This window comes from Gopherus flavomarginatus, chromosome 5 (assembly GCF_025201925.1).
Source record: "Gopherus flavomarginatus isolate rGopFla2 chromosome 5, rGopFla2.mat.asm, whole genome shotgun sequence".
Classification (NCBI taxonomy): Eukaryota; Metazoa; Chordata; order Testudines; family Testudinidae; genus Gopherus; species Gopherus flavomarginatus.
Genome location: NC_066621.1, coordinates 46,234,639 through 46,250,832, shown reverse-complemented (window position 1 = coordinate 46,250,832; position 16,194 = coordinate 46,234,639). Strand labels below are relative to the sequence as shown.

The 16,194-nt window shown below is 40.6% G+C and overlaps 1 protein-coding gene across 2 annotated transcripts in view; it reads right to left on the bottom strand.

The window, feature by feature from the left end:
- PHRF1 (PHD and ring finger domains 1) overlaps positions 1 to 16,194 on the bottom strand; it is a 46,985-nt gene that overhangs the window by 19,020 nt on the left and 11,771 nt on the right. For both annotated transcript variants that reach the window (XM_050952777.1, XM_050952778.1), the window contains exons 4-12: positions 15,404 to 15,642; positions 14,998 to 15,081; positions 13,740 to 13,864; positions 11,075 to 11,175; positions 10,336 to 10,508; positions 4,939 to 5,068; positions 4,225 to 4,349; positions 2,258 to 2,445; positions 476 to 595 (exon numbers count right to left, since the gene is read on the bottom strand). In XM_050952777.1, the coding sequence (XP_050808734.1) occupies positions 476 to 595; positions 2,258 to 2,445; positions 4,225 to 4,349; positions 4,939 to 5,068; positions 10,336 to 10,508; positions 11,075 to 11,175; positions 13,740 to 13,864; positions 14,998 to 15,081; positions 15,404 to 15,642 (1,285 nt within the window). The remainder of the gene's footprint in view (positions 1 to 475; positions 596 to 2,257; positions 2,446 to 4,224; positions 4,350 to 4,938; positions 5,069 to 10,335; positions 10,509 to 11,074; positions 11,176 to 13,739; positions 13,865 to 14,997; positions 15,082 to 15,403; positions 15,643 to 16,194) is intronic.

Genomic DNA, 16,194 nt, shown 5'->3' with positions numbered 1-16,194 from the left:
TGCAGCTCCCATTGGCTGGGAACCATGGCCAATGGGAGCTCCAGGGGCAGTGCCTGCAGGCAGGGACAGCATACGGAGCTAGGAGCTGAGGGAGGGGAGTTCCTGTCACCCTTTTGGGGAGCCTCCCGAGGTAAGCACTGCCCCGCACCCCAACCCTGAGCCCCCCCACACCCAAACTCCTGCTGCTGGGGGGCAGAGGAGGGCCCAAGACTGCCCCAGCAGTGACCAGTGCGCCTGGCTTGGGGACTGTCCAAGCTGCTCAGGCGGCCCCCAGACCAGGCACATCCATGACTTCTGTGATCTCTATGACAAACACGGAGCCTTAGTTATAGTTCCTTAGTAACTGCCCAAGAAGGGCCAAAATGTGCTCTGATTCTGGATACCCAGAAAAGCTCACTCAGTCTTATGACCCAGATTCCTTCTATAATGTCTGTTTCATACAATAAAAAAAATAATAATAATTTGGCTACCTTACCCAGAAAGTCCCACAGAAATGGGTCTAGCCACAGGCCGATGAGATCTTAATGCAGACTGGGAAAGAATTCTCCTTTTAGCGCTCACAGGTGAAGCTGGGTTGGCTGGAATCTCTTCATTACTGCAGACACAAACAAACACAAAGAGAAACAGTCAACTTCAAAACCCTTGTTTAAACAATTATCTACTCTTGACATCACAGTAAAGGCTACTAGACCTGTAAGAATATAACCAAAATAAAGGGAAGAAACTTTTTTCCTAACTTTTGCATACAATAGTTCTTTATACTTGTTTGTATGGTGTCTCAAACTGCAACAGGAAAGATTTTTTTTTTTAAACATATAGGTAAACGTAACTATAAAAATTACAAAAGTTAGGGGGATATTCAAGGGAAAGTGTCTTATCTGAAACATATTTTAGAAAAAATTTAAAGACTATTAGACTTCAAATGGGCAGTATCCCTGTAATGACAGTGGTCAAATATGCTTTTCAATTTAAGATTATGCTTTAAAAAGGAGTTTCAGATTTCTTCATGAGATAAGTGACTCAGAAGTGGCATTTTGACATGATCTGGCGGGATTTCTTCTGATTCAAGGTTTAAAAATTGAAGGGAATGAGAGAGAAGAGACCCATATAACTCCACAGATTCATTGTACTTTTAGAGTTAAGGCACTGCATCATTATACCCCCCAAAATTTGCTAACTACTTCTTAATAAAGAATATCAGTCAGTCACTAGTTAGTTAACAAGAATCACATTCTAAAGACACTTAAGTAGCTTCACACACAAAATGACAAAAGCGACTAATGATTTCTGTATGCCCAACATTAAAACTTCTTAAAAAGGCCTAATTTTCAGAGGGTGGATATCCTCAGCAATTTCTGAAAATCAGGCCCCTCTAAAAGGTCTGAAATTGGGCACAACCACTAGTCATCTTTTGGTCTGCAGTTTTATATCACACCTCTACCCCGCTATAACGTGGTCGTAGGGAGTCAAAAATCCCTACCATGTTATAGCTGAAACCCCGATATATCAGAGTAGGGGTGGCAGGGCTCCAGCAGTGATTTAAAGAGCTCCAGCCTCCAGCTGCTGCAGGGAGGCCAGACTCTTTAAAGCGCCGTCCGAGCCCCACTGCCACAGCCCCGAGGTGGCAGCAGCAGGGCTCCGGCAGTGACTGAAGGCGTCCGGGGCTCCCTGCAGCAGCCAGAGCCCCACTGCTACCGCACTATATGCAAACCCGTGTTATATCGGGTCGCATTATAGCAGGGTAGAGGTGTACTGGTAAATATTATGACTAAGGCTAAGATTTTGTCACCATTATTTTTAAAAAGTCAGGGACAGGTCATGGACAACAAACAAAAATTCATGGAAGCCTGTGACCTATCCCTGACTTTTTACTAAAAATAACAGTGACAAAATAGTACTGAGAGGGTGATGCAACCCCAAGCCTGAGCCCTGCTGCAGTGGTGGGGGGTGATCCAGCACCTGCCCCCAACAGCAGCTCAGAGGTGTGGGAGGTCCCCTGCCACCTGACAGCTCCAGCTCCACTGCCCCAGGACTGAAGCAGAAAATGTCACAGAGATCTCTGGAATTCACGGAATCTGTGACTTCCATGACCTCTGTGACATAATCTTAGGCTTCATTCTGACCTCCCTCCAAAAACATATATATTTGAAATATTTAATTTTGAAAGCATCCAGATATTTAGTATTAAAATATTTTAACAGCATTAAAAAACATCTGATAAATTATCAGATCTGTGGTCTTGATCCCAAGATCTTACCTGTCATATGGGTCCAGTTCATAGGGATCTCCAAACACAGACAGAGAAGCTGCACCAATATCTGCTCTCATAAGGCCAAGTGAGGGTTCTATCGGTTTATATACAGAAGGGATTGAAGCTCCACGTACAGGTCTACCAAGGCCAAGGGTTCTTGCAATACGGGAGCGAGCAGTAACGTCATTTTTCACCTGGACAGGTGAAGAAAAAAAAGTTGACGACTACTATGCATTGTAAGACAGGCTTCTATCAACATCCAAATTAGCTACAAGTGCAAGGAGGGAAGAGGGGGTGATACCTGGCACTAAAAGCATGTGGCAGTTTACAAAAAGATATTTTACTTTGATTTGGGGTGAAGTTTGCAGAGCAAGCAAGTTAAGAATGAGCGAGGCCTGCAGGTGGTGGGCATGAGTGTGCTCTGTGTTAGAGGCCCTAACTTCTCTCACTAGTGTACATCTGATATGGGGAGGACTACATTGTTTACTATTTTTATTTAGTGTATTATAGACAGTATAATGGAACCTGCATAGGTTGATGAGGGTAATTTTACATATACACTCAGTAAGTTGCACATATTACATTAACTTGAGTGGTCATTTCCATTTCTGAAATACAATACCTTAACAGAAGAGTCTGTCATTCAAAAGGGATGCTATCAAACTCCCCATTATCTTAACTACTCTAGAGACTGTGGCAAGGGAAAGTTGTAACTGTAGGGAATCATCACCATTTAAAGCAGAGCATGACAAGCTGCAGCGCTGCAGTTGTGACACTGTACCACTTGCAGTGTAGACACACCCTTAAGTTTGATATTGATGCAAAAATTCCATAGCTTAATCAGTGGACTTAGAACAGAGGACGATGGAGACTCACATTTCAAGTGAGCATGGACTGGTGTCAAACAAGAGCGGCAGTTCATTGGCAAGACAGCAGTGCGAAATCTGCAGGGTTCAGTTTATACAGTGAACCGTATGTTTAATTCCAGGGTTTCCCAGCAAGCCACGCAAATATGCGTAGAAGTTAGTTCAAGAAGACTAACTTCCCATTCTCCCATACTGCAGAAGTGAAGAAACTCGTTTCCCAGGGATTTCAGTGGAAGAGTTAGGGGAAGAATGCTCAATCCCTAGCACTACTGGTCCAGATCAGAAACATGATGAAGCTCTTTTCATATAGTGCTACAGTAGGAACAGTAGCACTCTCAACATTAAGCGCTCATGGTATAAGAGGGAAGGTCCTCTCATGGACTGGTAACTGGTTAAAAGATAAGAAACAAAGGGTAGGAATAAGTTTTCAGAATGGGGAGAGGTAAATAGTGGTGTTCCCCAGGGGTCTGTACTGGGACCAGTCCTATTCAACATATTCATAAATGATCTGGAAAAACGGGTAAACAGTGAGGTGGCAAAATTTGCAGATGATATAAAACTACTCAAGATAGTTAAGTCCAAGGCAGATTGTGCCAGAGGATGTTGTGAAGGCCAAGACTATAACAGGATTCAAAAAAGAACTAGATAAATTAATGCAGGATACGCCCATCAATGGCGATTAGCCAGGATGGGCAGGAATGGTGTCTCTAGCCTCTGTTTGCCAGAAGCTGGGAATGGGCGACGGGGTGGATCATTTGATGATTACCTGTTCTGTTCATTCCCTCTGGCCATTGTCGGAAGACAAGCTATTGGGCTAGATGGACCTTTGGCCTGACCCAGTATGGCCACTCTTATGTTCTAAATTTACTGAAGACAGTATTGAGTAGTAAAAATAGATGAAAAAAAGCTCCTCTGTTAAGTATCATTCTCCTAGGACTATATTATATACATTGTACATAATTTGCCTGTATTCAAGTCATGCCTGCTGCCATTATGACAATGTATTTAGTGTGCGATGGCTTATAGCAGATTTACAGCGTTACACCAGAGAAATTAAAGTAATGGTAGAGATCTTTTATATCAGCATAAACTAACATCTGAACTTACTCGTATCTTCTTCCCCTTTCTCCTCTTTACTCGACGCTTACGTCTCTTGATCCGTGTCCCTGAACTCTTTTTTCCAACAGAAGACTTTGCCTGAGTTCTTTTTTTGCCTGCTTTCTTCTTTCTACCTGAAGAGTTAAGCATAGCAAAGTATTTGAATAAAGGACAGAACTGCGTAAAAAAAAAAAAAAAAATGGAGATATATCAATCTCCTAGAACTGGAAGGAACCTCGAAAGGTCATTGAGTACAGCCCCCTGCCTTCACTAGCAGGACCAATTTTTTTGCCCCAGATCCTTAAGTGGCCCCCTCAAGGATTGAACTCACAGCCCTGGGTTTAGCAGGCCAATGCTCAAACCACTGAGCTATCCTTCCCCCCACACGTGCACGCGCACACACACACACAAACCTGCAAAGTTCCCCTACAGACTACAAACAAGTTTACAAAAGAAAAAGTTGTGATGTGCTGCAAATAATTCTAAACTGGAATTAAATAGTGCAGTTGGAAGGGTAGGGATATAAAAGCTCGGCTTCAGTGCATCACTGTTTTTTAACTGAATAAAAGTTCTCTTTAAAAGCTTTAGAGTGATGTAATCATGCAGTATCATGGAGGCACGCAGACATATCTGCTGTACTGTTTTCAGTTTGTCTCATACTTTGTTCGCGCAAACCTTTTACTTTGTAGACAAGGAATCCTGGAAGGGTTCTGATCCCCTTACCTGTTTTCCTTTTCTGCCTGGTTGGAGCCCGTGGTGTCAGAGGTCGCTGGTATACTGCTGTGCTTAGCCCTGCTGCAACTGCCTCAATTGTTTCATCAAGAAGAGAAGACATCAGATACCTTGGCACACGCTGCATTTCAGAACAAGAAAACACGTAAGTTATACATACCATAAATGAGCAACAAAAGTTTGAGATAGTTTTGTTGCACTTGTTTAAAAAGGGATTTGTGATCCAGCACTGAGGTTCCCTTTTCCCCAACCATCATGAATCAGGCTCTCAACAAGAAATGGTTCACCTTTAAAATTAAGTCACCTGTGTCACCAGCACATGCTGCATCTCAAGTGAAAATTGCCATGGCTTTTTAAATCTACCTCAATGTTTGAAGCCAGGGACATTTGTACTCCAATGATTTATTCTAGTGGGAGAATATCACATCCATTGTCACTGCAAAACTTCCCCAAACCCACACAACTGTCCACTGGCTTCTCCCAAAGCAATACTAATCCATACTGACCGAAAATGAAAGCAAAGTCAAGGCAGCGTGGGGCCCAAGATCTTAGCTTCCTCATTTTTCAGGCTAAATTTTCCCCTTAAAACCCAACAGACGCATCAAAGGCAGCAAATCTCAATACCAACATCCTGGAGCTCAGTTTAAGGATAAGAGAGACTCCTCTTCAGTATCACTTCCTCACAATAAGCAGGAACTACTATTTCATGGCTCAAGTCCCTTTTCCCTTGCACAAGAGGTGTGCACCCAACTCCAAGATCCAGCTCCTGAAGATCCTGAGTTGAAGTGCGAAGCTCAGTACATGAAGGGTATGTCTACACAGCCTTTTTAAGCAAGCTCCCAACCAGGGCTGACAGATGCCAGCTAGTGGAGATTGCACAAGTGCTCTAAAAAACAGCTGTATAGACAACGCTCTGAAGCTGTGGCTCAGGCTGGAGCTCAGGCTCTGAAGCCCAGGAAGGGGAGTGGCTTGTGTAGACATACCCAAACTCTGATCATCCAGAGGAGAACAGAGAGCTCCCTTGATTGTCCAGTGGTAGCACAACTATCATTACCTTTTAGTAAAAAGGTAAACAACAACATACTCTAACCCAGTAGTTCTCAACCAGGGCCATTGGGGGTACTCAGATGTGTTCCAGGGGTACATCAACTCATCTAGATCAGTGTTTCTCAACACTGGAGTGGCGGAAGAGGTTCAGGGGAGTCGCAAGTGCAAGGCTGGCATTAGGGAGTGGCAATCAAGCCACAGAGAGCTTCATGAAGCTAAGTTACATGCTTCTTCCCCAAGCGGCGGGGTTTCAGCTTCAGAGGTACAGTAGCATGCAAAGGTTGAGAACTACTGCTCTAACCTAACCAGCTTGGTTAAGTGCTATGGTTTTGTGAAAGCCACCTCTACGCCACATATTACATTGGGGGGTCAAGGGGGAAAGCAATTTCAAACCACCATAAATGTGGTACAAGAGATATTATCGCACTTCTTTAGAGTAACTCATGCTGATACAATGCTTACAGTGTATCAGCCTATTACACTTTGTATATATTTACATAAAATATATAAACTTACGAAAAATGACTTACCTATAAACTACTATACATAGCATATACATTACAGAAAAACTGCTTTAGGAGTGTTTTATGGTTGTAAACAAACAAACAAAATGGGAAATTAATATAAACTATAGCTGACAGAAGAAATTTCATCTCAATGTAGTGTTAGCATTGAAGCCTACTGAACATCCTTTAAATGTCAAACACCCTACCAAACTTTTTCTTCAAAGGTATTCATTAGGGCAGAACTGCATTTTAAGCTCTGAGAGTGCCAACATGTGCCCCACACAAACATTTTCTGTTGGGGGGTGGGAGGGGAGCGGAGTAGGTGGTACCTGAACATTGCAGATTTTAACTATACCGGGTACATCTGGAATAATGCATGAATTACAGAGTGAAGTTTCTGCCTCTCCAAATACCAAAGGTATCTGAGAATCTGAAATCAACACCCTTCGGTATGTGACAAGGGGCACAGCAGAAGAGCTTCTCTTAGCTATTGGATTTTTACTTGTGCTCTTGAGTCAAATCTAAGTGTCAACTAGAGTAAGAGAGGTGTGCTTTTTTAAAAAAAAAAATGATGTGAGCAATAATACCTTTCTAGGGAAAGTTTGTAATCATCTCTGCAGATTGGAGAAGTGGAGCTCGGAATGGTTTCTTGAACAGGAAGTACTTGGCACCCAGTCTTGCACTACTATGCAACGATTAAGTCCCCGGGCACCACCTCTCTCATCTGCAGGGAGACAGCTACACACTGTATTTCTAAAACAACAGGTAGGGAGAGAGAGTAAAAGCACTAGCAGTCACCCTGTAAAACCTTTGATTTCAAGACACTTTTCTAGTGTAACTGTATTAAGCAGTTAGCATCTAGGGTGAGAAAGGGAACAACATCTACCAACTGCTTTCATCTATATTTTTCAAAAGTACATCCAGCAATGTGTGGGATTTTTACTGTGCTATTGATCCTTTTTAAATTTGGGGGGCTGAATATTGGGAGTTAGGAATTGGGTCAACATACCATCTGACGTGACATATCTCCAGAAAAGAGACAAATTTAAGGCTTATTAGGGCTCTTTGGGGAAGTCGTAAAATCACTTAACTTAAACCACGTTAAGAATGCATGCTGGAACGTTGTTTGCACTTTGTTTTGATGACTGGACTTGTTGCTATATTTCAGATTGCTTTGAGTTTGCTCAAGATCTGTTTTTAAATAGGATTGTTTGGAGTAGATGCACTACTGGAAAACTTTGAAAGGACAGTGATTAACAGTCTGATATACTTCTCAGACCACGGGAAACTGAGACAAAGTATCTTAGACTGAGTAACTTAGAAGGGAAAGTCTTGGTCTTTCATTCTGCTTTTGTCATTTTGTTGCTTCTTTATGTCTCTATTTCGTTTTTCTTTATTTTTTGTTCCTAATTATAGGTATCAAGGCTATTGAGCATCAGGCCATGGCTTTTCCTCAGGTTTCATCTAGATTTTGTTTTACCGACTTGTCTGATAGTCAGCTTTAACCACTGTGGGGATGGGAGGAAGGGAAGAGACGCATCATCCAACATGGACCTCACCTCTGATCCAGTTTTTTTCCAAACCAGACCTCAGGATGATTAGATACTTTGCGCATCACTTAAACTGACACCAACCTCAAACTGACAATCACCACCCACTCATCCACCACTGGACTATGAAAAGAAACCTATTCTTTTTTCCTCTCCCTTCTACTGTCTTCTCTCTTATCTATGTTTGACTGCCTCTGTAGAATTTGACTTGACAAAACTTGCAGCTCTGCAAGTATGTAGAGAACGTTTTGGCTGCAACTTCGATATTTTTAACAACTGAAACATAAAGGGTTTTGCAACTTGCCAGTTTTCCTGTACTTCCAGCAAACAAGAGAGAAGGGATAACCTCTACAGTGTTACTAAAAGATTAAGTGTCTGAAACCATTAAAAAGAACCCCAAGATATACCACCAATCACGGGTACAGAAATAACCTCTGAACAGTCTATAAGCCATGACAGGTTGGGGCATGAATTATGAGTTTTCAAGGTTTATGCAAGTGAAGCCCTAACAGCATTGGCTTAAAGCATATACAAGAGCTTCCTGAGTTTTCAATACACATCAGTAGTTCTCATCTGAAGGAACTTAATTATTCCAATCATGACCATGGAAGAAAAAACTAAGACTTTTGCACAACTGTGGGAGCACTTTGCACTGTGGACTAATATCCTCTGGGGATTCAGGATGGTAAATTCAATTCCATTTGTGACTCAAGTATTAAAATGCAGGTCTCCAGAGAGATATGCAAATTAGTGCACTTTTCAAATCAATTTTGCATCTATACAATTTGCTGACACATTGCACAACTGGTACTGTAATTAGTCTCAATTTACCAGAATGCAATCATTTAAATAAGGGAAATAAAAACAACCCAGGAAACTGCAGACCAGTTAGTTTAACTTCTGTGCCAGGGAAGATAATGGAGCAAGTAATTTAAGGAAATCATCTGCAAACACTTAGAAGGTGGTAAAGTGATAGGGAATAGCCAACATGGATTTGTAAAGGACAAATCGCATCAAACCAATCTGATAGCTTTCTTTGATAGGATAACGAGTCTTGTGGATAAGGAGGAAGCGGTGGATGTGGTATATCTAGACTTTAGTAAGGCATTTGATACGGTCTCGCATGATATTCTTACAGATAAAGTAGGCAAATACAATTTAGATGGGCCTACTATAAGGTGGGTGCGTAACTGGCTGGATAACCGTACTCAGAGAGTAGTTGTTAACGGTTCCCAATCCTGCTGGAAAGGTATAACAAATGAGGTTCTGCAGGGGTCTGTTTTGGGACCGGCTCTGTTCAATATCTTCATCAATGACTTAGATGTTGGCATAGAAAGTACGCTTATTAAGTTTGCAGATGATACCAAACTGGGAGGGACTGCAACTGCTCTGGAGGACAGGGTCATAATTCAAAATGATCTGGACAAATTGGAGAAACAGTCTGAGGTAAACCGGATGAAGTTTAATAAAAACAAATGCAAAGTGCTCCACTTAGGAAGGAACAATCAGTTTCACACATACAGAATGGGAAGAGACTGTCTAGGAAGGAGTACGGCAGAAAGAGATCTGGGGGTTATAGTGGACCACAAGCTTAATATGAGTTAACAGTGTGATGCTGTTGCAAAAAAAAGCAAACGTGATTCTGGGATGCATTAACACGTGTGTTGTTAGCAAGACACAAGCAGTCATTCTTCCGTTCTACTCTGCGCTGGTTAGGCCTCAACTGGAGTATTGTGTCGGGTTCTGGGCACTGCATTTCAAGAAAGATGTGGAGAAATTGGAGAGGGTTCAGAGAAGAGCAACAAGAATGATTAAAGGTCTTGAGAACAGGACCTATGAAGGAAGCCTGAAAAAATTGGGTGTGGTTAGTTTGGAAAAGAGAAGACAGAGGAGACATGATAGCAGTTTTCAGGTATCTAAAAGGGTGTCATCAGGAAGAGGGAGAAAACTCTCAACATTAGCCTTTAATGACAGAACAAGCAGCAATGGGCTTAAACAGCAGCAAGAGAGGTTCAGGTTGGACATTAGGAAAAAGTTCCTAACTGTCAGGGTGGTTAAATACTGGAATAAATTGCCTAGGGAGGTTGTGGAATCTCCATCTCGAGGTCCCTTCCAGTCCTAGAGTCTATGAATTTATGAATCCTGGAAGTCAGATTTCAATTGCTACCAAGCCTGCTGAGCTAGTAATGAGTGGACTTGTTTTAACTCTCTTACGAGAGTCTTTCAGAGACCTGATTACAAATTTTAAGTTCATATTTCTAAGTTAACTGGACACTTCTCAATACCTGAATTTGCTGTGCAGTTGTTATTCTGTTTCTGTTCACTGTTGCCCTAACTCGTTCACTTTGCCGAGTCCTGGCTATTGCTCGAGTTCGGACGTTAAGACGTAGCCTACTGGTGGTAGGGGTGACATCAGCTATGAGGGCAGCAACCTCTTCTTCGCTCACATGATCTGTCTCTGAAAAGGAAAAGCCCTCTGGGTCACTTATCAGTATACATTCCTTCAAGGAGTTGAAAGTTTTACTATAGAATCCGAAATCAAGATACTCATTCTGTTTTCTGAACCGGACATCGATCCATCCCATCTCCTCCCCCGCCCCCCCAACTACACACACACACACACACACACACACACCCTCCATCTCTGCAAACTGACCCTTTGGCAAAGAAGGCAGCACAAATATATCCAAAGCCAGATAACGTCACTCCTTCAGCCAGTTAGATAATTTGCTGGCCATTGAGAAGAGTTGCTTCTACCCTGTCATTCCCAGCCAGGCTAGGGCTAGTAATAGACCCACTTTCAAGACAACACAACGTAGCTTACAATCCCTGAATAAAATCTTAATATACAAACACTGTTTTCCCAGTCAATAAGCCCAAAAGAGGCTGCCCACCAAAACAACTAGGGGGGGAGGAGGTGTCAAATCTGGGGCCTAAACAACTGGACAGCATCTTCTTACAAAGATCAGCTGTCTTCCGTGATCTGAATCAGGGTAAAAAGTGTGATTTGATCAAAATACTTACCAGCAGCAGCAACAGCAGCATTAGCTGGTGCACATGCTGGACAAAACCATTCATCCACAGGTACCTCACTCAGAGGTGGATTAAGGCATTCCATGTGGTATCTAATACAAGAGCAACAGACAATGAGATTCTTATCAACACTGAAAGAAAAAAAGTTTCTTGTTTTTTTTTTTTAATTCCATCCAAGGGCTATATAAGGTCATCATCTCCTATGCAAACAGGCATCTAATAATTCTCTGAGAACCACTGCTGTAAACTGCAGTCCATGGAGTCTATGGAGCTGCTTCTATTAGTTTCCAAAGCAATAATGTTTCCTGATAGTTATACAAGTGTCATGGATTCTTCCAGGATTTCCAGAAGTTCCTTTAATCGCTTCAAGTTCTAAACCTAGAAAATTCTGCACCCTCAGTGGTTGCTTCGTGTTTTGTTAAGTGCTTGTTGTGACTGGAATCAAATTCACAGAAAGAGATAGCAAATACAGAGCAGGAAAAAAACTTCAAGGTGCTCTGGAGAAATTAAAAGCAGTGGAAAGGGTAAAACAGACATTAACTTGAAATAATGCTGGTTTCCAAGGATTAAAAAAAGTGGTATTGTTGAAATCTTTACTTTGCCATACATCACAGACTGGACCTGCCTCTTAGATTGTGTAGTTGTGAATACAAGACCCATACATCAAATATAATCCAGGCATCACTCAGAGATGACTAATGTCTGTTGAAGTTTTCCACAATACCATAACCTTGTATGACTACACAGGCTAGGAGCTTCACACGCTCTCAAGGGTTCACCCATATAAGGAGCTGTCTACACACCTGGGGCCCAAGTTTGCAGTCCTCCACATAACCTTATACAGAGGTGCATATGTCCAGTTCAATTTTTAAAGACAAAAAATGGGATAACGCTCATTCCATAATAAATACGTTAAAATGTTATTTGCCTAGTGATTTGGATTACTAGATCAAATTGTCTCACCAACTGTAGTCAACAGAAGCTGTACCATTAAGCTTTTTAAGATTATGCAATTCTGTTCCTTTATTATTGATTCTGTTCCATCTTCAACACAGTTAATACAAGACAGCATAGCATTAGCTAAAGTCAGGATTGTCAGTAAAGTGTTTAATGTTTTGAAGCAGCTTCTACTCAAACTACATGGCTACAAGACATAACCAGTGTTAAATGGATTTTTTTCCAGTGAATTACCCAACCTAAAAAGCTAAATGCTTGGACTGAGTTCCATGCCTGAGGTTAAACATTGTATTAGTGGCTCTCTCCAGCACAGATTTAAGCCAATATCAACTATCAGATTAGTATGTTTCTATAATTGATGCTTTTTGCCACAAAGGAAATCCCTCATGCAATTCCTGCACATAGAGAAAATCTGGACCTGTTTTCTTGGAGCACGTGACACTTTCTCCATTAAAAGAGAAGGATGCCCCTATATATGTGGTTACAAGCTATAAAAGGGTGAACAATGAACAAAAATGGGAAATATAATTATTGTTCCTGTTTCAGATCACTGAGACACTGGTAATCTTAGAAGTTAGGAGACTTAAAATTAGAAGAAAATAATCCTAAATTTCTTTAGGACTTATCCTAGCCACAGAGTCCTACAAGAGAGAGCCAGAAGAGATGAAAAGCACTTTCTGAGAAAAAAGCACTGAAAAAGTTGTAGTTCTGCAAAGAACAGATATTTCTAAGAGTAAAACTTATTTTGAGAAAAACAAAATTAGCTGAGACACAAGGTGGATGAGGTAATATCTTTTACTGGACCAGTTTCCATTGGCGAGTTGTCTCTCTAATACCCTGGGACCAATATGGCCACAACAACTCTGCATACAAAATTAGCTGAAACTGTCACTTAAAAAAAAAAAAGCAGCAAAGAGTCCTGCGGCACCTTATAGACTAACAGACAAGTCAAACAAAGGAAACAGTCTGTTAGTCTATAAGGTGCTGCAGGACTCTTCGCTGATTTTACAGATCCAGACTAACACGGCTACCCCTCTGATACTTAAAAAAAAAAAAAAAAAAATAATAATAATAATAATTAGAACACAAAACAAAGTGAGGACAGACTTGCACAAGTAAGGACTTGAGTTAAGAGTTCTACTTATCAAATCTTATTTTGTTAGGAGTTCTTTAATTATGAATATTTACTATATTTGTTCAGTGTTTCAGCAATATGCCTGACCTCATAGCTTCTACCTCTCAATCCCAACCATGAATGTTTAAATTCCCTGGGGACTATAGACTGTGAAGGCACAAACAAGGCTATACTTACTGAAATTTAACAAACTGAATGGATATCAATGGACAATTTTGCAAAGTTGATATAAATGGTATAACAGCTTTAAACCCTTGCACCAGAGTTTAGCCACAAGCTATATTTAAGTACCACGATGCATCTGTATTCCAATATTTAAAATAAGAGTTTAAATTGCCTTGAAGATACTACCTTTTGCTTATTCTAAATTAAGGAAAAACAAGGAGAGCGAGGAGAAAGGTAAATAGACCCTTTTCCTCTCCCACTATAATAATCACCTCGTTATGAATGGTAGCCCACAAAGAATCAGTGTGCTGAAAAACAGCTGTGAATTATAACCACTTCACTCCCTCAGAGGGTGCCCTTTGTTTGCGGTCACAAACTCAGGCCTTCAACCATTCTTACCCTGCATCACAGCCATCACACAGCAGCAGGCGGTCTTCTCTGTCACTTCTGCCACACACCTCACAAAAAGTTGGATCATCCTCCCCGCTATCACCATCCTGAGCTTTTGTATTCTCAACAGGAATCTAAACAAGAGAGTTTCATATTTTAAGTAGAAGCTTCTATTCTTTTTATCCACACTCTTACATCAGCAACAATAGTAGTTCATTGCTACAGTGACCGCCTGTTCTACCCTAACAGAACCTCCATTTTATTCAAAGTATCTAGAACATGATCATTTATGAGGTAAGTGCTACAACTTCCACCATCCATCTTCCTTATTTGTTGTGGGTTTGACTGGATATTGTCAGCAACAGAAAATTGCCATTTAAATCAATAAGTTAAGTCAAATTCTGAATAAGTCTGAGATGAGAAAAGCCCAAGAGGTGTATAACTAAGAAAATTTCAGGTTTAGATGCTTCTGAATTCCTTGACATTAGTGAGATGCCACAAAGAAATACCCCTGGTAGTTATGAAAGTAGCACTATGAGCTGATTATTTCAAATTAACTTCACAGAAACAAAATATGATTAAAATAAATAGGAGACACAGTAGAAATACATAAACTATCATAAGATGCCACCAGATCCCCAGAATTCTAAGAGAGGTTGTGTCTTCAAGACAGACAGTATGCTGACTGACACATTAAAGAAAAATGGACAATGCTAACTCCTCAAGACCACAAATTATTAGAAGTTATCAATACATTGAAGCTCTGGTGCTAGGAATTGAGACTCCAATATCTGATACGTGATCTCCTCTTGCACAACTATTTACCAATACAAAACAGTGCTAATGAGAAGAATCCATTGCCTTATCTCTCCACATACATTTAACCAGGGTTTATTCCTATTTATATTACAGCAGCATGCACACAGTTCTAGACACTTTCTACTTAGACAAAGATGGTCTCTGTCCAGAAGAGTTTACAATCTAATTCCTATTTTGAAAAAGAGGTAGTTATGAAAGTTAAACATAGCATATACCCATTCCTTCTGACTTAAATAAGGCACCACACTTTGTCATGTACCATCGAGTAGTATAAATAGAAGATTTTAAAAAGCTAAAAACAAACTTTCCCGAAAAAGTGATCAAATTAGGATGGAGGTAATCCATATAACAACTGAATATTAAATAAACTCTATGAGAGAAAAATCTCTGGATAACTATTTTCTGGTTACACTGACTTTAGTTTTTTGAAGGTTAGTAGACGGCCTACCTTTTTTAAGATATCACCACCAAATCGCACCCGAATGCAAATATATTTAAAGAGGATTCGATCAACTGGACAGGAATTGGCATTCTAGAAGGAAAAAAGAAAAAATTTAGTACCTGTCCCATCAGCATGGATCATAAGCAGTTCTCAACTCAAATCAGTTTTAAAAGGGCTGTTTTCAATTACCAAGAGTCTGTGGAGCAGAAGCGCTTTGTTATCTTGCATTCACTGCTCTCAATTAAATCTTAAGAAAATGGATTTGAATATTCCAGCTGCTTGCTGATATCCTTACCACAACTCAATAGATCTTTACCAAGATATTACTGCAGGCTGATCAGAAGACAGACAGGTGTGAAAGCTTAACACGTTATCTTGGATAAAAGAACAAGAATAGAGAAAAAGGACTTACTTTAGACCACTCCACAATACAGTCCAAGCAGAAGTAATGGGCACAGCTCTCAGGAGTTCCAACAGCCTGATTCCTAAAGGTGTTGAGGCAGATGGGGCAGTTTTCAGCATCATCATCAGAAGAAATGTCCCCTCCATTTGTCTGTGGCGTTGTTTTCAGAGAAACAGTTGCTTCCGCAACAGCAGTTTCCATTTCTTCCTCTTCAGCGTAGTCATCATCTTCCTCCTCATCTTCAGAATCTTAAGAAAAAAAAAAAAAAAAAAGCTTTAATGTACTGCAGGGTTCCAGCATGGGAAAATATTAAACCAGAAAGAATCCTGATCGAGGGGTTGCTTTTGAGAGGGAAGGGTAAACACAATCTTTTTATCACAAGCTAGATTGATTCTTCTCCCTATTTTTCCCTTCGACTTTATTAAAAACTAGATATTCCTTTTAAAAAAAGGATCTATTAAATATCTTGGTAATCAGAGTTGTGATTACGCTTGCAGAAGATTAAAAGGAGAGAGACAGCAAAATAAGAAGCCTCTCTCTGGTGGCGGTGAAATCGTATAAATCAAGTTGGTGATATTTCTGCATAATTTTCAAAACGAGTATTCATTCACTTTTTCATAGGAACTGTAAAGGGTATAGAGCACTGCTAGATGTTCCCAATCATTCCAGAATAGGGACAAGATTTCTCTGAAGCAACTAGTGATTTTGGGACATTAAAGTCTCGTTAAGGTGCAGAGTCATTCACCCTCCCTCCCAAAAAAAAAAAAAAAAAAAAAGGAAAAAAAGTAAAACACCACACA